Below are 24,376 nucleotides of genomic sequence, written 5' to 3' on the forward strand. Positions count from 1 at the left end.
TCTTTTAATTCAGCTTTTAGATTTTAATAACAAAACAGACATTGTGAAATAAAGAAGATAGAAGTGCATCTTTGAAGCTAAGACAGCAAAACAATGTGTAGGACAACGCAGAGTTTTCTCTAACCTTTCTACAATTTAACAAAACCTAAATTTTGGGCATTCTCAAAATTAAGAAGTGGTTTTTTTTTCCCATTTTCTGAAGGACAGGATGCAGTGAATTTCAAATGAAATTGTCAGTAATGCATCTAAGCCATTTCAACTGATTCCATTTACAGGTGAAGTGTACCAGTACTTAGAATGGATATAAGCATGGGAAACTGGGCCACAGATGTAAGTGAGGGCTATGCATACAAACCAGAGCAGAGAGAGAGAATTTTAATCTGAAATTATAGGAGGGATTGTTATGGATTTGATATGGTGTCAAGACTTTTCCTATTCTGAGGCATGAAATTTCTGGCTCTAATTTCAGTAAGATGAGACAGTTCAGAAGATGCTTAGAAAAGGGGCTACAGAAAGCAAGGCTACCCTGACCTTCATATTTCTGTCATAATGTGCTTTTGAACAGAGGATTGCAGTTGGTATCCAAGTTGTGTCCAGGTTTGGTCTTTGAAAATTCCCATTTGGATTAAAATTTCAGCCTAGCAGTTATTTATTTTTTTTTTCCCCTGACAACTCCCAATGGATCCTGAATGTGGTTTCCACCTAAGTGTGTGTTAGCGTCTAGTCGCTAGCCCAGTAACATGTTTCTACAGTATTTCTGCCTCAGGACATTTATTTCAAGTGGCTTTGGGCTGTAGGCTTTCCTCCAGGGGCTGTGTCTGGGCATGGGCTGTGCAGGGGGAGCAGAAGGCTCCTCTGAGTCAAATATTTGAGTGTTGCTATATGAAAGTTTTTGTTTTTAAGTGGGTAGTAGCTATTCCCTGTACTTGGTTTCTTGATTCAGGTTCCCAGAATGTGAGTTGCTGAAATGGGGAATGATCCCAGCTGTAGAAGAAGTCAGAAGGATCAGATAAAAAAATATTTTGAAGACTGAAGTCCTAAGAGTTGTCAAATTCGACTCCTTGGACCAGCGAATACTTCAGAGCTAAATCTTGCTGAATTTCTATGGTGGGAGGAATCATGTCTCCTGTCCTCAAAGGGATAGGATGGGATAATTTTTCTGTCATTCTCTCACACGTTGTATTGATCATCACTATACAAAAGGCAAGGTCAAGCTCAGAATTTTTCAATAAAATGGAGTTTGAAATGCTTATAAAGCACAGTGCACAGTGTGCACAGTGAACAAGGAGGAAGCAAGACAATGCAATTCCTCATCAAGAGAGTGCATCCACCCTGTGCACCAAGCAGATGAGAGGGTCCTGTGGAAAAAAAGTTGAGTTGCTGTAGAACTGCAGGCTGCATTCCTGTGCATGCACAGGAGACAGGTGAATTCAAGTTTCACTGTCAGTCCTTGTCCTGGCATTTTCTGACTTGCAAGTGCTTGACCTCATGACCTGAAAATGCTAGTGTAGAGTTGCTTTCTATCACTTAATATTATGTATGCTTAGAGAGGTTTGAATGGAAACACTGGCAAAATGAACTAGGACATAAAACCCTGAAGTAAACTTTTTTTTCCCATATTAAGGAACAATTGTTTTCATACTCGATTTTCTGAGGCTTTATCTATGATATATCATAATATATTGGCTCACTCACTTTTGAATTACCAAGTTAATTGAAGCCTGTTAAATCCTAGAGTTTAACAGTTTGGCATTTTAGGGGCATTGCTCAAATTCATCCATCATATTGCTCTAATGACATTGGTATTTGGCTTATTGCACCCCTTTCATTTTGGAAGGCTAATCCTGCTAGTCCTACTCACAGTGAAGAGATACATTGACTTGGCTTTTTACACTGGACTCCTTTGTGTCAACAACTCAGTAAACAAAGAGACATGTCTAGATGCCTTTGCAGGGAACAAAAAAAAAAAAAAATTACATATTTTGTCTACTGCCAAAGAAACACAAGCATTCACAAGGCAAAGGAAAACTTTGATACATGGGTGATGGAAAACCGCTAAGTGATAATTCCAGTAAGTTTGCTAAAGGTTGAACCCTGCTTACAAGCTGTTGATTAAATCCATCCCAGCTCCTAAAATCTTGATCTAATTAAAACAAGGTGTATTTTTAGATAAAGAGGTTAGAACACTCTGTAATTTCTATGGCTGATTGCACTGCAGGAGCAGGGGAAGAAGGTGAATGGCTGGGTGTGTATGAGCATAGGTACATGTGTACGTGTGTGCCAGTATCTGGCAAGGTGGAGCTGAGTCTTAGTTGAAAGAAGAAAATTAGCCTCGGCAATTTCTGGATTTGCTTTGGATTTTTTTTTTTTTTTAAATAAAGAAACCCTTGTAAAACATACAGCCTGCAAAGCAACTTGGCTGTGTTTCCCAGGGTAAGGGAAGAAAGGTGGTAGGTAGTAGAAGCAGGATATTGAGGCATGTATCTGGATAGAAGAGTGGCTGACCAAAGTCCATTGAACAAAGATCTCCCAGCTTCACAATGAGCAGCCCAAACTCTGTATAGAACAGAATTAGTTGGGGGACATCACCACACCACAGCTGCTGGGTGGCTGGGGAGAAAATAGATGTTGTGGCTTCACAGCAGCTCTCCCATGGGGCTCACCAGGCCACTTCTGTAACCAGTAGTAATTAACACCCCTGTTTCCAGTGTTAGCTCCACGGCCATGATGCAGGCCTGGAAAGGTGAGAGCTTTCCCTCTGAGAGGCCCCTGGGCTGTGGCTAAACTTGTAGAGTGAGCAGTGTAGTCTCCTTTGAACACACAAAGAGAGCAGGCAGCAGAAGCTAAGATAGGGAAAGACATGGGTTAAACTTTCTCTCTTGCTATATAACTAACCCGGGGAAAAGCAGTGAGATTGGTTACTGAAGAAAGAGAAAGCATCTATATCTTAAGATGTCACTGTCAGTGTCATAGCACAGAACTGAATTTTGTATTGCAGATGTTTCAGTTTTCTCTTTAGTTGTCATTTCTGTGACAAATATGTGTGCCTGAATCAATGACTGGAGGCATAAACCAGAAAAATTAGTCTTTTATGTTTCAGTTGAAATTACTAGAGCAATCTGCTATGGGAAGTAATGGGCTGTTCATCTTGCAAAGTGCTCATGAAAAATCAAAATCCATTCCAGCATGTGCTTTAAAGCTGGGTTTCTCAGATGAGTAATTTGTGACCTCTTCAAGGATCAAAAGAGGATTTGGGTGATCTTACAAAGTACTACATGGCATTGTGCAGCCCCTTGGTCCCTGAGAGAGAGAAGCAGTGCGGGTATGGGTGTCCTGCCTGGCACCAGCCAAGGCACAGCACCGTGGTTTCACTGTGGTGTAGGAGCTCGGCTCCTTCAGACCTGTGGAATGAGCAGCAGGCAAGGACAGTGGAGCAGAGAAGAGGTGTCTTATTGCCAAATGGAGTCAGCACTTAAAAAGTCACAAAACTTGTGCTGGATTTATAATTGGTTCATCTATGTTAAGAATTTGAGATTTAATATATTTCAGATGTCCTTCTCATCCTTAGTGGGAGATAGTTGATCCACAAACTAGTATTAGTATCCTAGGCATGTAACTAACATGCTAGTTAGTATGAGTTTGTTTAACATGGCTGAATTTGAAAATTGTCCTTAAGATGGTACTCCTGAGCAACCTGAAGGAGATATTTGCTGTGCCTTCACTTGTGTACCTTCTGTGGAGCTGGAAAGCACTGACACATGTTTGGCAGGAGTGAGGGGAATGATTTGTTTTAGGATTACTGCTTTGGCAACAACACCAGCTCAGCTAGGAAAAATCTATGGGCAGCTGGGGAGGCAAGAGCAGATTCCAACCAACATCTTTCTTCTGAGCAAATGACTAACAACAGCTACAGCAAAAATGATCATTTAAAGGAATTTGAAAGGGATAGTTTGGATGGCAGAAGAAAGCACTAAAACTCTAATTTTAATGCCTCTCCTTTTTGCTGTCAGCCTGTTTGTTCCCGGTGGTACCTATGTGAGAGTCAGTTGATACATATCTTCCAATTAATTTTCAAATAAATTAATGCCTAGCACTCAGTCTGTAGAATGGAAGAGAGTGCAAGTATGGGCAAGTCACTGTCCTGGCTCACACTCTGTCTAGGAAGGTAAGCCTGCAAAGAAGCAGGGAAGCAGCACAGGACAAGGAGGTGACTCATTGAAACCAACACAACAAATCAGAGCCAGGAGTAGGACCCGATCTGGTTACTTTGATCTGGTACTGGAGCCACTGGAGAAGTGGCTCTCCCCTTCTCATCTGTGGATCTTCTGGAAGAATAGGTGACTAGGGAGAGCAAGTTTAGGCTGCTCTTCAGGACCAGGAGACTCAGTATCCTGCACCTACTGGATGCATTCTTCCCACAGCCTGCCTTAGCTTGTAAGTATGAGAAGTGAGCTGATGTTCTAGGTGTGAACACAGCAGTGCAAGATGTGAGTCAGGTTGCCTGATTTTCTGTGAGTTTGTGACTCCAGAGGACAATCTCAAATTTTCATTTCAAGTCCTAACCTATGGGATGAACTGGCCTGACATTCCCATGATTTGACATTATACTCCTAAGGTCTTTCATTTAGAAAGACAACAGGAATGCAAGTGTTGTGAAATACTGCCCTCAGTGTGTGTCATGGAGACTTCCCATGCCATTTAGAAGCTGTAAGCTTCTGAAATGTGGGACACAGTTGAGCAGACAGCTAAAACCAGCAAAATGGAATCTCCTGCCCAGCAACTGCTTGGGTTCCATCCTGTAAAGACGTACATTTGCTGGAAACTCTAATTAACAATTTTCTACAAGCTCCTGTGTGGGTTTTCAATCCCTTCCTTTTATATTGTGCTATAATGCTTGGAATTGTCTCCAAAAAGGAACGGGTGATTCTTTCAGTTTCAGTAATCACCAAGGAGCTGAGCAAGAGGTTCGTTGATAAAGATGTTGCATGTGGGAGATGTCACTAAGTTAAGACGGTAGAGAGCCAATTAAGATAATTTTTAACAGCTCTTTCATTAAAGTTCATTAAAACCTTTGCAAACCAGAGGATGTTTTGGATTAACTGCCACATTGAAATTCTAAACAAACAGCTTTTTGCGTAGTTCTGTGCTCAGTATTCATATCCTAAAGTCCCACTTCTCATCCATTGCTATTGCTGGGAATTTTAGTCTGATTTTTCAAGACTCTAGGCTTTTCTTTATTTCACACAGGATAGGTTTGAAGATTATTTCATTTGCCTTTATAGTGCCTCACCGTGCTCAAAGAAAGCTTTGGATGTTTTGGATCCCACCATCAGCTGATGCCAATTAAGAAGAAATGGTGGAAACCAACACATTGTAGCCAGGATAAAATTAGAACTCCTGCAGCACCGCTTAATTCCTTGATAAAGTTGCTGTACAAAAATTGCTGGAGTCCAGCTTTGATTCCTGGCTTCAGTAACTCACAAGATCTACTCAGGGACCTATTTCTTCATGTTTTCTTTTTAGTAAGCGTCAGGTTACAATTTGGCAGCTTTCTACACAGCTTTCCTTATAACTATATCCAGGCCAGGACAGCTGTAAGCTTGCAAGTCAACAGCTTGCAATCAAACCCAAGGATCTCAGCCACTAGGAACACAGTCTGTCAATAAGACAAAAATAAAAGCTACCCACTAGTTTACCATGCTTTGGTGTCAGGGATATTTAATTCCACCCCCTCTAGCTTGAGGTAACAGCAGTTTGAAAGCATTAGCTTACTTCTGTGTGAGTTCACCAATTTAGTGAAGCATGGGGAATGTGGGTGGAATTTTGGTATTTTGTGCAGAATTTTAAGCCCATAAAGATGCACAGAATTGGTGGCGGTGAGATAAGTTATTATAGCCAAATATAATGCAGCTTTTTATTTTCACACTTTTGATTCAGATCAAACTAGTAGTTTGGAATGATGTGAGTTTGGCCAGCCTTGGAATAATTTCCAGAACCCAGAACACCACAGCTGTTATCTGTCATTGCCTCATTGACAGTTTCAACACAGAATTCAAGAACTTACTGGTTGTAGAACCGGAACTCCCTCTTCCTCAGAGAAGATTGTTCCAGTTCAGCAGTGAATATAGCAGTCATTGCATGTGGGTAGGGAAATAAGGGAGGGAGAATATCAATTTCTAGAAACTTAGCAAAAGAAGTGTGCCAGATTTTTTTTTCCCGCTCCTTTCATTCTTGCATTAAAAAAAAAAAACATACACTGGCTATATCTTGTAAAAGCTGAGCAAGAAACTTTTTATAACTGGAAAAAAAGCCATCAGGCAAACACTGAATTATCACTTTTTTTAAAATGTTGGCTATGCAGAGTTTTATTTTTCTCTGCAAGCCCTGTATTTGTCACACTGAGTCATCTCAGGTCAAGCAGCTCAATCCTCTCTGCCATAGTGCCCATCTTTTCTGGGATCAGTCTTGGCCTGCTGGCAGTGCAGCTACTGGCATTCCCAACTTGGCTTGGATGCCCCTGGCAGTGGAGCCAGTGGTGCCTGGCATGGACCAGCAGCTGCTCCAGGCCACACCGCGTTGCCTTCCCCCTTCTTGTGCAGTTTCTCCTGGTGCTGTCACAGCTGGGACCGCATCATGGACAAAGTGACACTGACGGTGGGGAGCAGAAGGTTCACTCTGTGAGACTTCTTTCTCCCAATATTTCCAGTTTTCTCTGGTCTGTCCTGTTTCATTCCTGGAATTTATTACCATTTCAGCCTTGCTGTCAGTAAAAGTGACTTTAGTTGGCTGCAGTGTGTTAGGACCTTATACCACAAGGTATTTGATCTCTCTTTTGGGTTTACATTTTCCTTCTGAGTGAGTGATTTTTTGGCATGGGAAACATTTTTATTCATGATTAACTTTTCTCTGTGTTAGAGTTTCGTGCAGTGATGTTGTTTGGATACACATGATGATACTGCTGAATATTTGGCAGAACTGAGAATAATCCCTTCACCTAGGAACTGGCTGTCAATGTTTGTCTTTCACTGAAAGACAAACAAATTGAAATAGCATAATGGTGGTTTTGAGCTGAATAACCAGACTGGATAGGGAACTTACCATGACAGTTATAACTCAAAAATAGTCCACGGTATAAAAATCATTATAAGGTCAAGTTTCCCATTTGAAATCTCTAGATCTGTGAATCACATTTTCCTCTATTAGTAAAACAAGGAGGATCATCTCTTCTGTGCAGTGTGGATTCATTCATTACCATTTCTAGAAAGCCCTGAATGAGCCTATTTCATAAGTCTGGCTCTTTTGCTACCCAAAATTCTTCCTTGGTAGGTTATGGCCAAAATCTGTCCTGGCATAATTTGACTTCTCCAACCAGAGAGAACCCTAAGAAACATAAAATTTTGCACCTTTTCTTTTTGAGTTAAACCCATGCTCACCTATACTTTGTACGCATTAACACAGATAAGTCATAAATATACAACATTTATGTCCCCAAATGAGTCCCAAAATAGTTGCAGGCCTCTGACATGTGTGCTCAAATTTTCTATTCATGGGATTGTCCTTTTGGGCCATAGAGTTAAAGATTATGTCTGAACTTCTAGGTTGAATCATTTGAATCTGAACTGGAAAACATAAACCCTTTACTTAAACTGTTTTACTTAAGTAATCAGCAGGTTTCTTGCCCCTCCCCCCAAAAAAGCTAGGATTGTTTTTATAAAGAAAAAATGCAGAAAAACTGTTTAAACAGAAAGAACAGAAAAATACAACATCTAGTTAATACTTACAGAGATTCTACACAGGCAAGTTTAATTATCTGATCTTCCATCAGTTATTTGATTCCAAAAAATGTCAGAGGATTTTTAACACCACAAGAGATCAAGCCCTCTGTTTCATCTGTAGGAGGCAACAACAAACTGTAGGACATGCGTCATCATCTATCACCATCTATTTTCATTGTGAATTAGGCACTTGGTATCTCCAGAGGAACTGGATTTTGGGTTAGCATGAAATCTCATTGTTTTGTTTTACAACAAAGACACTGATTTTTGTTAGCTTTTGGGAGTTGCTTTGTGATGTTTGGATTGTATTATCAGGATCATGCACCATATGGGTTAGTTATCAGATCCTTCACAAAGTTATAGTTTTCCCAACACCAAACAAAAAACCCCAAAGGGGCGATTTTCTTACTCTCATCTTTCTGTAAGACAGAAGGAATGCTGTGGATTTTTTTTCCTTTCTGGTGACAGAACATTTTGAAGCATAACAAACAAGATGCTTAGGAGAGTTCTAAAGCATACTTTAAGACATGGCATTAAGGTATTATTTATAATTCTTTTTTTCCTGAAAGCATGCAAAACATTCTCTTCATTAAAGTAACTGAGCAAATACATATGTTGGATGTCCATTAGTGCAACTAGTTTTTCCTTTAAAACAAAGATTTTTAGCATTCTGTAAGTATTTTTCAGAACATCCCAGAAGACAGAATAAAAGCACTCAGCTAGGAAAGCATTGACCAGCCCAGGAAGAGCCTTGGGAAGATGGATTTTGATCAGCATGAACTGTGATTTTTTTTTCCGTCTGTGGGGTGGGCTTCCCTACACAGAAAGGCAGTTTGTGTCTCATGGTCAAATTTTCAAAATAAGTGAGAATTCTGTTGACCCTCCAAATGGGTGGTCAACTCATCACAAAGAATTGTCTGTCAACTGAGTAGATTTGTGAGAGGGGTGAGTGGTCCTGCTTACAGACTGAACCCATGACCTCCTAATCCTATCTCATGTGTAGTGCCTGCCAGACTGTTCAATGGTCATTAGACCTGGGTGAACAATTTGGACAAAAAAAAAAATGGAGCCATTCTGGGGATTAAAGATCCAAAGAAACCAAAACCCAGCTCTCAAAGTTACTTTGGGCTTTCAGCTGAGTTTTATTTTATAGTAATGTCTTTCCCATGCTGCATGTTTGTTCTGCCATGGCAGTAAACTTTCATCCTGGACCATATAGGCTGTGCTAGGAAAACGTGAGGATATGGCACAAATGCTTTATGTGTGAGGTAGAGAAACTGGAGTTTAATGATTCATGTTAATGGCATAATGCAATGGTAATCCAATAAAATCAGGCACTTTGATTTTTACTAGGGATGAAATGCTCAGAATTTGGATGAAAAAAATATAAGCACTGGCTTAATTCTAGAAATGTTACTGGATAGAAACTTTTGTATCATCCATACTCTACAGAAAATCCATGAATCGCAGAAAATTCAGAAACATTGAATGATTTGAACAGTAAATCTTAACTCCTAGGGTCTCTTGAATGTACAGACTGTCCTAAAAATGAAACAAAGTGTGACAGTATTTAAGCCTGCAATGGAATGACACTTTTTCACCAGCACATGTAGTTCCTTACAAGAAAAACATCTCTGGCTTTGTTTGGAGACACAAGAGAATGACTTAGTAAGGCTGGAAGTGATGCCACCTCATCCTCTCAGTTGGCAGATCTCCAGTTGGAGCAATTCTTATTCTCCTGAGCACTTGCTCTGATACTCAGAAGTGCAATGAAATCAAAACACTTCAAGCCTACTTTGACTACTGTTTATTGGGAAAATTGATTCCTGTGCTGTAATTCCACTCAGTACTGCACCAAAACTTGGTGTAGATTTATTCAGGGTGTGTATCAGTGGGAGGCAATATATGCAGTATTTTTGAGACTTTTAAAATAGGTGCTTTTAAAACACAAGCTTTATGTATTTTGGGTACTTAGTGAAGATATTTTTACTAGACCTGTCTCAGACAGTAAAACCTCTAATGTAAATATTAAGCTCAATCTAAGCAAATTGTTTTTCTACATTTTTAACCATACTTCCCCTCCATCTGCCCCATGTTCTCAAAGCCAGATGCTGCAAGTCAAAGGAGTGCTCATAACTGGACACTAATTCCTGAGCTGCTACTGTTCTGTTAATAAGGGGGTGAGACGCAAAGAGTCAAAGTACAGTAATTTCATGACTATAAGGCGCACCCTTTTGACTAAAATTTTGGTCCAAACCCGGAAGTGCGCCTTATACTCCGGCACGCCTTATGGTCGTGAAATTACTGTACTTTTGGACCTCTTTTCACAGCTGCAATGCAGTCCATGCAGGAACTGAAGAAATCAGAAGTAATGGTAATTAACCGTAGAACGAGGACTAAAGATTCTCTTTAGGTCTCAACTCTGTTTTACTATGTGGAGCTAAAGACATGGAACGGCAAAACCAGTTATCTTGTTTTTGTATCCCTGAAAGGAGAGAGGAATGTAATTCCAGTCATGATATGTAGTTTATCTTCTTGTGCAGAAGAGCTTGGACCAGTGGGAGGGAACTTTGAAAAGGGAGATAGAAATGATCAGAGATCTCATGCATGAGAGGAAAATTTGAATGTGGGCTGTTTTGCTCTGCAGAAGATTTATAAACAATGTAAAGGATAGTGCAAGGCCTCTGGGGACAAAATATTCTGTTTCCATTGGGTATCAGAGAAGAAGCTCTGAGCTTTAATTGCAGAAATTTCATAGAATAGAAACATTGGAATATTCTGAGTTGGAAAGGACTCACAGGGATTATCAAGTCCAATTCCTGGCGCTGCACAGAAGAACTTAAAAACCTTACCCTGTGCCTGAGTGTTCAAATGCTCTTTGAGTTCTGCCAGCCTTGAAGCCATGACCATTGCCTGGGGAGCCTGTTCAGTTCCCAACTGCCCTTTTAGGGAGAATTTAGGTTGGATGATTTATAAATGGTATGAAATCCCTGTCAGGAGTGGGAAAGGTATAACTGATCCTGCCCAGGAAAGGTGGATGGACTACTGTCTCCTGAAATTCACTTACTGTCCAGTTTGCTCCCTTCTCTGGATCCTGTGCCTTACCAGCCCCACTCAAACATATGTGCTCACTTTATTGCTTTCACCAAGCTCTCTTGGGGCGATGCAGCCCATTCAGTCTCCAGCATTCATGGCCTCGCACTCTCCCAACAGGAGCCTTTCCACGCGAGCACACGGGCCAGTTCTGCACGCACAGCTGCCAGTCTGACATGCCTTGGCATGTGCTTTCAGATCCCTTGCTGCAGGAGTTCTGCTGTAGTGCCCAAAGACAGGCATGCTCTTGGCCTGACACTGTGTACAAAGGCATATCACATCATTGGGGTAACACTGGGGGAGCTGAGGGCGTAGGCTGGAGACTCCACATCTTAAGAGAATGTCCGTGGCTGTCCTTGCCTGTGACCACAACCCTTTTAAAACAAACTCCTCTTCTGAGTATGCCATAGTGCTTAAAAGATATTTAAGTCATAGAGTTTTATGAAAGTGTGATAATTTCTCAGCTTCCTAATAGTCTGTGATGCTGCTGTTAGCTTAAGATTTTCTTCTAAGGAACAGATAAATGTAATTCAGACAGAAAACTAGCACTTCTCTTTCAATTCCTATTTTACCTAAGGGTAAAAAGTTAAAAAGATCAGTGGCAAAAGAATGGTAGCATCAGCGAGAAAAATGAGAATAATTATTTGTTAGCGGTGAAAGGAGATTTCTGTGAGAGTGTGGGACTGACTGAAGGTGAAGACTAGATTGTGATTCAGATGTAGCTGTTAAGCCTGGCTTAACCTGCTCTGGGTACCCACTGACTGACTGTGTGTGCCACCAGCTGCGTATAGCCCCTATAGATTGCGTGTGACTCACTTGGGTAGACCTGTTTTAGTACCACCTCTGCAGGCTCAGCTGTAAATCCCAAACAACCCTTATCACTTACCTCTTTAAATCTCTTAACTCTTTGGATTGCATGTCCAGAAAGTGATTTTTTTTCAAATTACTAGATTCAGAAAGAGAACTGTAGGAAAAAGAAATTCAAGATGCCCGTAGTCTGCGGCATCTTCAGTTTGAAGGCAAAGAAGCAGCTAAATTGGGGTCAATATGCCACCTAACAAAAAGGCAGGCAAATGCCTGTGTGCGTATGATTGACGGTGTGTGCAGGATCTTTTGAGAGAGGATTTTAGAAGGAGAAGTATTCCATCCAGCTGCTTTCACAAGCTTATAGCGATTTGCAAAACACCAAGGACACACCCAGCACGGGCACTGGGATAATAACACAGATGCACGATTTTTATGGCTGCATACCAAATTTAGAAACTCCCTCTAGAAAAACAGCTCAAAATGACTTTTGCTAATCCTTCTGAACACCTGGAATAGACTCAACAAGCCAGGGAACTAGAAAAGTTACTGTGTGGTTTACCAGGCCTCTTACATCACTCAGAATTAAAATTTTGAAATAAGTAGCTGAAAGAAACCTTAGACATTCATAGACACCCTGTTCGGTGTCACACTATTTTGTGCCAGTGTTGACAGTTCAGATTATAAAACAGAGAGTTTTTGTTCACAGAAAGCCCACATGCTGCATACAATAATGTTTTAAATGCTTGGAAATATACATAGGGAATATACTTTTATATTCCACAGTTTCTGAGGGGTTCCCCACTTTTTTCCACACTTGAGACTTTATCAGGCTGCAGCTATTTTATATTAATATCCAACTTTTAGGTACAGATTTGAAGGTCTGACCTGACTGGTGATGAAACCCTATTTCCATGTCTAACCAACATGCATAATCTCAAGTAGACAAACTGTCCCATAACTTCAGTAGGATATTTCATGTAAGGAACTAACCATAAATTATCTATCTGATGGATCAGAATTTCTCTTTGCGTGATCACCAATAGCTAGTGGGAGTTTTGCTGGGTGTAGGGAATGCAGGCCTGCTCCATGGAAGTGCCAAGCAGTTTTGCTTACAGCTTGTGTGGTGGTACAAGAAAGGCTGCAAATAATTTTCTCATTAGGGAACAGACTCAGAAAATGAGAGACAAAATTAGTTAACACACTGAGAGACTATTAAAAAATATATTTCCAAGTGCCATTTGCTATTTACTTAAAAATATGTTGCATTTTAAATTTTTTCTTTTCAATAACTATTAATTAAAAGGATACAACACCTACCAAATGTAACATTTCTGCACTTTGCATTTCTTAGGCAACTTCTTTAGTGTAACACCTCTACCTTCTTAATTTATTTTGGGATCTAGTGTTTAGCATGAAGTCTTTGTACTGGGATGTATTCTGGTACATTGACTTGAGCTGACTTGCAGCTAAACAACAGTTTTTCCATGGAATTAAATAGAATTACATGACCAGGAAAACACGAAGTGTGTCAGCCATACATCTAGTACCTTGAAATCTGTGATAGATCTCTTGTATTTAGTAAGGTGGTCCTAAAAGCATTTTCCTTCCTAAATCAAGGCTTTGCAAGAGCTTACCTGAGCCATGCAGGCTGAAAGGGACTTTCAGGGCACTTTTGTCTGAAGTTGCAGCCAGCCCAAGAGGTCATTTAAAGTGGCCTGTCCAGCCCTAGCACAACCTCGTGGCTGCCAAACCTGTCCTCGGAGCGGAACATGTACCTAGGCAATCAACCTGTGCCAAACTGAGCAACCTGCTCCAGTGGAAGATGAGGCCCTGGCACAACTCGTCCAGAGGAGCTGTGGCTGCCCCATCCCTGGAAATGTCCAAGGCCAGGTTGGACAGGGCTTGGAGCAAACTGGGGTGGCAGGAGGTGTCCTTGCCCATGACAGAGGTGGGACAGGATAGGTTTTAAGGTGCCTTCCAACCCAAACCATTCCATGATTCTGAGGAGCAGAGCAGCATCTGTTTCTTTCCAAGGTGATGTGGAGAGCACATCCTCCCTCCTGTCCTTGGTGCTGGAGATGGAGAGTAGTGGTACATTCAACCCATGTCTCAGACAGAGGTACATCTGCACCACCACCCACCCTCATGCAGACACACCACCCATATCCAGTGGGATATTCCAGTTCTCCTGTGAAGGAATAAACTCTGAAATGAAATACTAAAAAAACTTTTAAAACCCCACAGTTTTCCCCATTCTTACCCATTCATGCCAAACTGGAGGGGTCCACGCTTTCTGCTTCTAAGACTTTGTTTATTTTCCAGTTTTTCCCACATCTTGAGAACGATGCAAGTGTGTTCACTATGAATGAGTGTCCCCCAACTTCTGTAGTTTGACATAAAGGCAAAAGTGGTGAGGAGGAAAAACACAAGGACTCAAGGCTTCAAAACCAAACTGTGCCTATGTAAAGGCCCCAGTGATCTCCCTGGTCCCACTTGGGTGGTGCCAAGGGTGCGCCCAGTTCTCACACCTCGCACTCACTTCCTTGCCTGCTGCACACCGGAGCGGGAGGAGCTGCCCTTCTGATGGTCTGTCATCCCAAAGCTTCAACAGTGTAGAGAAACATCAAAATAAGTAATTTTGTTCCTTGTCCCCCCTGACAATGGACTTACCTGAAGTGAGGTGTTTAGAGCAGATGGGAACAACACACACTGTGGCTGATTTGAGCAGTGATCCCATTCCAGATGTAGGAACCACTAAGTAAACCTGGCAGCACCAAGCCTATGGTTTTTTGCTTTAAATTTGTTTGTGCATGCTACTTAATTCCATATCCTGAATTTTTATGGCTTTAGGAAAGATTTAGCACCATGAAAACAGTGGTGAGGGAAGGAATAAAATAAATAAATCATGGCTCATCATAGTGGAGTATTCAGTGGATAAAAATTCAATGTCACTGACAAAGAGAATTTAGTTTTTTTCTCCTCTACTGCTAATTCAAGAACAGTAAGTGTTGTTTTGTGGTCATATATCTGTGCAAAAATAGCAGCAATCAGTGGTCATTTTGTCTGAAGTGCACATTATAGGAAGTGCCACTGTAGCCTCTCCAACTTAATAATAAAAGGACGTCTGTGACAACTTTGTATGGCTTTTCAGGTGTACCTCAGAGCTGTATGCAGACTTTGATCTTCATGAATAACAGACACTGCAACGGAGTGTCAATATTTTAACACAAAAGACTAAATTCTCCAACATAATGGCTCACCGGTAGATTTTCAGAATTTTTTCTCATTGGTTGCTCAGATTCTGGCTAACAAAAATGAGTTCCTACCTGAACCATCACAGCAGTAAAGCCAGCTGACTTCATTTCGAGAAGGAAGAGTCTTCCTTTCCTGTAGACCCGTTGTTCCATGTTTCCCTCTTTCAATTTTGGTTTCACATTCATGAAAGCCCTATGCATACAAAGCTAAAAATGTAAGATTTTTCATAAATGTTTAATGAAAAACTTCATGAAGCATATATTTTAAGATAGATTCCAGTAACAGTTCACCTTAAAGATTTTAAAGCCACAATGTATACCTGGCATTTTAGAATGACCTAACCAACAGACAGCTGCTTCTGTGCATGACATCTGTGGTGGGACAGTGACAGATCTCACAAATTAAGCAGAGTATGATCTTCATAAATCTTGTACTTTGCCTGAAGACTACCTGTTTCTTTCTTCTTATCTGTTCCCCAAATAGAACAAACTGCTAACCTTTGGTCAGAGCCAAAATATGCACTTCACTTAAATTTAATTAAGGCTTGGAATTGATAAAGCTTGGAAAATGCCCGTATCTATATATATGTAGTATGTAATTGGAGAAACCTTATTTGTTCTTATTTACTATATGAAAAAGATGACAAAACCATGGACTTGACATATAGAAATGTGAAATTTTTAATTTTCTATGATACTGAACTGTTTCTGCATAGACACAGAAAATCTGTGAGTTATCTCTTCCAGCCACTTTGGTATCTCAAAGTTGCATTCCATGCCAGGAGAACTGCAATATCCCACCCCAGTTATTCTGCAAGGTAACTTTGCTTTCCACAGTGGTGGGCTGCTGCTCAGCAAACAGCTCTGTGCCTCCTTGTCAGATATCAGTGTGGCTCTTAGTTGTAAAGGGGTGGAAGGCAAATTATAGTGCTAGACATCAACACCAGCTGTGAGTATTTAAGGGGTATCTTGGCATTGAGAAATGGATTTTGTTGGTACTGAGGGTGGAAGCTGCTTGGTACTCTGCAAGGTAAGGTGTGTGCATGTTTGCAGAACTGGACTGGTAAGTCCTGCTAATGGTGTTTATAGAGACAAAAAAAACCAACTCACAAACCTGTGCAAAAAAAAAAAAAGTATTTCAGTTTGATTTCTAAATCTGATAAAGTTCTGTTTATAAAAGGAATCAAATAATTTTATATCAGCACTGTTTTTCACTAGGCCTATTCGGATAAGTTTAATTACACCATGTATGTCGCCACCTTCATCACTGACAAGACCAAAGCAGGAGTATTCCAGCCTTCCATGGATTTCCCAGGAGAATGCTAGAATTACTGCCTTCCTGCAGCTTTCCAACACTACCTTATCAGTTTTCTCTGGTTTAGCAAACCAAACACTTCTTGAAATACAAATTCATTTGGAATCATTATTTGCCACACTTCAGCTATTTTAACACCTGATATTATTTTTATAAATTTTAATATCTCAGGATGTGTTTTCTACCATATTACAAGCTGCCCCTAGAGTAAAGTGATTTGAAACAAGAAGGAAAATCCTCATTATGCAGTAATTTGCTGTGAAAATTCTAGAGGGCAGTGAATGTCCAATGAAAATGGAAATGTAAATTTGCTAGTACGACCTTTAAAATAGGACACGTGAGGCCTGTGAGGCCTTTCTGTTCTCCATGAGCCTTTCTTTGGTGTAAGAAAGTTGAATACAGGTAAACTACAGATGTAACAGTCTTCAAGATATCCTGCTGTTAAATATTGAGTGTTGCCTCACTGAAAGATTATTAAAAATTATTGCAGTGGACCAGTCACATAGCAAATAAGATGTGTGTCAAAATCAGATTTCTTTTTCTCAGTGAACTGTAGGAATTCGCAGGAGGGTGGTTCTGGTTGCTGGTGCCTATCTGTGAATGGCATCCCAGGCAATATCTCCCCTCCTTCTTGCTGAAGCCTAATAATGATTCACTGCTGGCTTCTAGCAACCATCCCAGCTGGCAGGTAAGGAAGGGTGTGATCCAAGGCTTTGCTGGTGTTCCCCCATCACTATGGCATAAATGGATGGGGGGCATTCCCCCACTCTTCTCTCAAGCAGCATTTAGCTCGAGACATGCTTTGCCCTCGCGTGAGCCATCCCTCAACTCACCTATCCCACCACTTTCATTCCTGACCAAACACACTGCATAGGGCAGCAGGAACTCTTTTGGGTGAGCTCCTCTGCTTTTCATTTGGTGGGAGTGAACAGGTTGCTGTGTGCAGCTCCTTGGCCCGGAGTCCCAGGAGAGGGAAGAGCACCACAGGGCTGTACCACGCAGCCTTACTGGATTTCTGCTCCAATAACACATGTGCCCAACAACGATTTCCCAGAGCCAGGCTGGAAAACAAAACTGAAAGCCTAAACATATGCAGATGGCATTCAGAGCCCAGGACACTCCTGCCAATTTCTGCAAGTGATATGCACTCAAAATATTTACTTAGGAATTCTTAATTAAGTCAACCATTTGGTAGTGGTGTACAGTTTCAGATGTGTCACAGTGTCACCGCAAAATACCTCGGTGGTTCTGCTAACAAAGAACCCATTATGTGGATTTTTTGTCAGAGATGGTGGGGCAAGTTCTCAGTACAGTGTGCCAAAAAGCTGCACAACTCCCCTGCTGTTAATGGGGTTCATGTGGCTAAGTCCCTTCATTCCTGCTGAAAACAAGCTCCCTGCCCAACAGCAGTGTCAGGTGAATATCAAGAAGCAGAGCTGGGGTGGGATCACAGTGACCCTTTGGTTGCCTATCCAAGGGCTTGCAGTAAGGTTGGCTCAGTGGGAAGTGAGCACTGTGCTGTTGTGCAGCCAGGAATGCAAGTGAGGGAGGAGAAAAAGTTCTTGAAGCCAGTCCTGGGCTCCAATAAAATGTAATTTGCTCAGGGAGCACAGATTGGCAGAGAACTTTTAAAGCAATTTTTAGTTTTTTTTTAGCCAAAAGGTTAAAACCAACGTGATTAAGTGTTTCATCTGTATGCAATATGTTGTTGGTTTAATCTCTTATTTAACATCTTTTGAAATATATTTGTCAGAATGGTATATTAAGTTCCTTGGAGGAATCTCAGTACACATCTGTGCCTGTGCAGGAGCTTGGGGACAACTCCAAAGAGTTGTTAGTTACTCTTCTTCATCTATGAGTAGACAGTTTTGTTTCACAATTTTATCAAAAATTGAGATTCTTTTAGCAAGAATAAAATTTAGATTTTTTTCTTCCTGTGTGTTTGTACAGCTATCCACCACTAGGATTTACGCTATATATTTTCCACTCGTGCAAAGACTCCGTAAACTGCAGTTCACATGATGACCTTCTTATATGTAAAATTTAGCAGAATTTTCAAGGGCATAATAGAATTTGAAATCAATGAAATAACTTGAGCACAAGTTAAGTGAATGCTTGCTTTTGCAAATATAAAATGGAGACTCAAGCAACCAGGAATGAAGAGTATATTTTTCTCTTCCAACAAGCAGTTCTTAAAACTCAAGTGGCCTTAGTGTTTAATTTCTGAAGCATTTTAAAGACCTTTACTTTTATATCTTCCTTAGAATATCTAGTAATTTTCATTTCACTTCGTGAAGAGGGAAGCTGGAGCTGCTTAGGTCCTACAGAGGAGATTCAACTGTAACAGGAAATACATTTGGAGGGAGAAGTTTCTCTTTTTGTGACAGGATTCATCTGTTTTTGCATAAGTAAACAAGCATTATTTCAGAAAATGAGCTGAAACTTGTCTCCTACTGGCATGAAATTCTGCTTGCTGTGACACAGTCCTAGTTATTTTTTCAAAGGATAAAAAACCTGACGTTTCAGAACTCTTATGCAGAAACCAAGCCTCCCGAAATCTTGTTCATCAGGTTTAATTTGATGGAAGTTTGGACTGTTGTTCAAGTTGGAGGGTCCTATCCAAGCCCAGATATGAGGGGTTTTTTTTGTTTGAGTGTGTTTTGGTTTGTTTGTTTGTTGTTGTTGGGTTGTTTGAGCTTTTCCTGTGGTTTTTTTGGACTTTTTTGGGGGGGTTTTGTCTTGTTTTTTTAAATTTGGGCATAACTGCTTATAGATATTGCTCAATTTCAGTGCTGGTATTTCCCTTGAATTAATGGCATAAGCGTGAAGAAATGTGAAAGCTCTTCATATGCCAGACACTAATGCCAATTCCTTAGGAAATGTACCATTTTTTCACTAACTGTTTATCTGGATAAGCCATGTGGATGATGCCTAATTGGACAGCCCATGTGGATGACCCAGCAGAACACTGAGCTATGTGGAGACTGTCCCAGGACTGGGACCTGACAATTGCAGGATGGTCGCAATTACTGCAAACTGCATCAGAAATCTTAACAAAATGCCACATTCAGGAGTTTCTGGTGATAAGAATCAAGGCAATTTGTACCACAAAGAAAGATTAGATGAAAGAAGATGCCAAATGTGGCATGGAGGATCTGCCTTTTGACAGCTATAGAGTGAAACCATCTCCATCTTTTTTAAAAAAAAAAAAGTAGCTTTCAACCTGCCAAGGGGCAGGAGCACAGCCCAACCCTCCTGAATGTGTGATGGATGCACAAACTGAGGGACGCCACAAGAAATAGAGGAGAGGAAGCTTGAAATGCTGTTGGGTGCATTTCTTTAATAGAAATAAAGTTTTCCAAAACCTCAGTTTCATGATTCAGCATTTCTTTTGGCACTGTAACAATTTAACAGTAGGCTAAACAAGTCTGAGGGAATATGCTGGTAAGTGCAGGCCAGAGAGGGGAAGTTTCTGGAAGTAATAACAGGAAAACTAAGACCCCCTTCCACCCCCAATAATTGCAGTTTAATTTTTATAATACACTTCACAAGCACACAATAATTATGACACCCTCCCAATACCTTCTGAAGCAGATATGATCATGCTTATTTTCTGGATGAATAAATAGAGCCACTGTATTAAAATACTTTGACCAAGGCCTGCTCCAAAAAACGATGGGAGACCAAAGAATATTCTCTTTAACCTAATTATGAGACAGCAGTGACGTGTATGAAGGAAACAACTTAACTGAAAATTATACGTTTAGATGCTGTGGCCAATTCTTGCTTTCCTTTGTTTTGAAAGTCGTAAGGTTTTGCTGCTCAACTTGAGAACAGTTAGTGGAAACTGTGGAAGCCCACCAGCTTAAAAAAAAATTATGTCAGGAAGTTATTGCACAGTTTTTATTGGTTTTTCAAATTTTGAAAAAGTATTTATATGACATACAAATAACTTTTAGATGTAATTTTTGCTAGTAAGTTGGTGGCATAGCCCAAGTAACTTGATGACCATCAGGCAACTGCAAGACCAGAAGTGTGTGTCTTGTGCATGTGCCAAGAATCAAATATAATTTTGAATGCCTTGTGCATGTCTCTTTCTTAGGAATCAACCTTTCCTCAGGGTTAGATTTTCCTGGAAGGGTCAGTGGCTGAAGCAGCAGTGGAAATGGGTTACCGGGTGGGAAGATCTTGCAGGATGCTTGGGCACCTGGTCTATCCCAGAGAACTGGGCAAAGCCAGGTGGAGGGGATGGGGTAAGAATGGGGCACAGCATTTAATGTCATCAAAGAGTGTGTGTTTCTGAATTTGTCACATCATCTCTTAAGAAAAAATGCTTTCCTTTGTGCTTTACTGCAGTATTTTCAGAATGTCCGTCCTACTTTGTGTGGTAAGTGGATGAAGTCAGAGAGGGAAAAGCTCCATGACCTTTCAAAGAAAATAGCACTTTTACTTTACAATATTGAAAAATGTCTGATTTAAAAAAATTAAGTATTGATACTTTCCTCCATGGTTTTCATTAACTTTTGAAGCCATAGCATAGGTCATAAGCCACTGTAAAGAGAATCTTGCCCCTGTATCAAATATAATACTTTTTTAAGATTATCACATCTCCTGGAAAGTCTTAATTAAAAGTCATCACTATCTAATTTTTTTTTTTTTAATTTTAAAGAGAAATATTTTTTGCAGGAAAAAAACCCCTTAGCTCGAAATCTGCATGAATCTCAGGTGGACTGTGGTTCCAGTTGTTGTTCCAGCTTTGTTGCTAAACAGAGCAACACAAATTAAAGCTGCAGGTCTGAGCATTCCTGCACCAACACTGAGAGGGTCAGATTGAAACTACCTTTTGCTCTTCTGTTTAATAGGCAGAACAACGGGGCATGCATATCTGTGTGATACCTTATTTTTACATCCATAATCCCCCTCTGCCACCATAAATAAAAACCACAAGTGGTGAATTTCTCACAGATTGTTAACTTTGGAAAAGATGCAAAAACACCCATTAAAGGCAGAGTGGATCATCATGGAATCTCCATTCCACAGGAATAGCAGTATTTAATTTTGTCCAGGGAAGAGTTCTCAGTTTCACCCTCCTTACTCTGGCTTTACTGTATCTTATTGAAATGGCAAAATTAATCACTCTAATTTCATTGAAATGTGGCACTTATGTAATTTGGCAGTTATCTTGCGATGAAGTAGACAAATTCTTACATAATTCTTTAATTTTGTTTAGTTAACATTTCCCCAAGGAAGCATTTCCAGTGAGGAAATCTCTCTCAGAGAGATGAAAGGCTTAGGCTGGGGTTCAAGGTGGGAAGTAGAATCACAGGGCAGTCTGCTTGTCCAGAGCCAGCTGGAGCATCCCTACATGGGCCTGGCAGGTACTCAGTAGATGTGACCAGAGGCATCACCAAAAGCATACTCATGTTGTCCTATTCTTTTCAAAATATTACCATTTGAAATGTAGGCTGTAAAGATGTTGAAAAATGAACCTGTGAAGATGTTGAAAAGTGAGCTGAAAAATGAAAAATAAACGTGCTCAAGTGAAAACATATGGCAGGTGCAAGTTATATGCAAATTTCATGATGAAGTCTGAAAATATGTTTGAAGAATAAGAACTGCAAATGTTTCTAGTCTGGATGGCACATATTAAGGATCCCTCCTATGTGGTCCATGATGTTTGCCAGATCTAAAAGCACAGTTATGCTGGTGAATTTCATTAATCACTCAATACCTTGAGAATAATAATGGGCAAGAGTGTTGGTAGTGTCAAGTCATTTTCTAAATTGTGCTTAACAGTTTCAAATGAGGGGTGGATGAACTGGCTGCAATAATTGAAACTAAGTTAGAACCTGCATTCAAAGTAGACATGAGTTTCAGAGATTTGTGGATGATCACTTTTCACTATTTTTTTATTTTGAATAAGTCTTTCTTTCCATGTCTCACAAGCTGATATCTCTGTGTAGGACTGGTAACAAAAGTGCCAAAATTCAGTTTCTTTGTTTGTTCTGGCACAAATCAAATCAGGAATTACTGTAAAATTTCCAGGCTGCTATACCAGACCAGAGGCATTGTGCCAAGTTGGCATAATTACAGGAATTCAACCCTTCCCCTTTTGCATAGCACCTTGCCAGCCACACAGCAGCACCTGGTCGCCTCAATTTGGTTATAACGTGTCTTTCTGCTTTTTTCTTCAGAGCTTTGTCATCCGTGGTGGCTTTAGGAGCTAATATAATCTGCAACAAAATCCCAGGCCTGGCCCCTCGGCAGCGAGCCATCTGCCAGAGCCGCCCTGATGCCATCATTGTGATCGGGGAAGGGGCACAAATGGGAATCAATGAGTGCCAGTACCAGTTTCGGTACGGGAGGTGGAACTGCTCTGCGCTGGGAGAGAAAACAGTCTTTGGACAAGAGCTTCGAGTAGGTAAGGGTGTCTCTACTATGGTGCTGTAGGCATCTGTTTGGGATGGTTTTCTTTTACCTTTCTTACTAAAGTCCTGCAAAGGTTTATAACCCTCAGAGTCCAACAACGATGCTTCCAGAACAACTGTGTGTTTCCACTCACTGAAAAGTAACTGGCAAGAGGCATGAAATCTCCAGTGATCTGTAGATGAAGTCACTCATGTGCAACTCCAGACCCAGCAATGGCCTCAGTGCCTGCACAGCCATCCAAGGTCACGGCCCATGGAAAGATATTTCCAACTGTTGTCTTGTTAAGGGTTGTCATGATAACTGTGGTGAATATTATGGCAAATCAAAAGTGAACTGAAAGCAGCTCAGAAAAATCCCTCTGCAGACTTCTCAGAACCTTAAGTAATGGGAGAGTCCCAAATAATTGATGGAATTACAGTGGAAACACTGTGCATACAACACTGGCCTTCCAATATGTGGCAACGATACATTTTAGTGTTGCTATCATACTGCAAAGAAAATATTGCAAGTGATTTGAGGCAGGAAACCTATTCAAAGAAAATAATACGTAGCCTTGGCCTGACAAACTGTTAGCTGGCAGAATTAAATCAATACCTTTTCATTTACCCTATGTCTGATATTATCTCACAGGGGAGATTATGTAAATTTTTTTCCAGCACTGAGGTTACCATTTTCCTCATCACCCAGTTGGGTATCCTTAGCTTATTCCTGACCTTTTCTCTGACCCCCCAAGGGCTGCCCACTCTCCCGTCTGCTGCTCTGGGTTGGGATAACATTTTGTACTGTGTAACTTTCTCAAGGGCACTCAAAGTGACACCATCCAGCTTGTCAGTGGAGTTGTAGCCTATTCTTCTTTGTGTCCCATTTTTCTTTGGGTCATTCCTCTTGGATTCAGTGGTTTGCGTGAGTCTTGTGCTTCCAACACAGCTGAGTGTGGTCAGACATAAGATTTTATTAAAACTGTATGATAACATTTAATTTCATGTATTATTGTGTATTAAATGTATGAAAACATTTAATTTCATCTGTGCAAAGAGGTGTTGACTCACATGGTGCTTTGGTTGTTAGTAGTGGTCAAGGCTTCAGGTTTTTTTTTTTTCTGACATCCTTGTGAAATGAACACCAAAAACTGAGGTATGTTTGGGTCAACAAGGGAACCGAATATTTTTTTAAAGAATATCCAAATCTGAGAGTCTGGCTGAGGTCTGGGCACTTTAAGGACAGTGGTTCAGCTGTAAAGTGTTGTAGGGGAACAAATCCATTGGCACCGGGCAGTTGACTGACATTTGAGAGCATCTGTCATATTCTGTGAACTTTACATTAAATTCTCGTGTCATCATATTCAGGAATTAACCTAGCTTTCGAATTCTACCTTCAAATTTAAATGAACCAGAAAAAAATCTAGTCACTTGTCTTGACTGTTAGAAGCATGGTCTGATCCTCCTTGGTTGGTATTATGTTTGTTTGCTTTTTGTTGATAACCAGAATTACATTGGTGCCAGAAAATATACATCTGCCAAGAACTCTGTACTTCTTCATGCTCTGTTTTCATCTGCCAAAGCTTGCAGACATGCTCTGCCCTTAGGTAAGTGAGTTGTGTCACCTTCTGTGACATCTCTTATGGCCTGGGAAGGGCCACTCTGTAGGGCTGTACCAGAGTAGTGTCATCACAAAGCTTTCCAGTGAAAAGGCTTTCACCACTT

General features: G+C 40.6%; 1 protein-coding gene across 5 annotated transcripts in view; it reads left to right on the top strand.

Annotated features, from left to right (window-relative positions):
- WNT7B (Wnt family member 7B) overlaps window positions 1-24,376 on the top strand; it is a 93,869-nt gene that overhangs the window by 29,718 nt on the left and 39,775 nt on the right. For all 5 annotated transcript variants that reach the window (XM_033058936.1, XM_033058935.1, XM_033058939.2 and 2 more), the window contains exon 2: window positions 22,439-22,665. In XM_033058936.1, the coding sequence (XP_032914827.1) occupies window positions 22,439-22,665 (227 nt within the window). The remainder of the gene's footprint in view (window positions 1-22,438; window positions 22,666-24,376) is intronic.

Source organism: Catharus ustulatus, chromosome 4, assembly GCF_009819885.2.
Source record: "Catharus ustulatus isolate bCatUst1 chromosome 4, bCatUst1.pri.v2, whole genome shotgun sequence".
In the NCBI taxonomy this organism is placed as follows: Eukaryota; Metazoa; Chordata; class Aves; order Passeriformes; family Turdidae; genus Catharus; species Catharus ustulatus.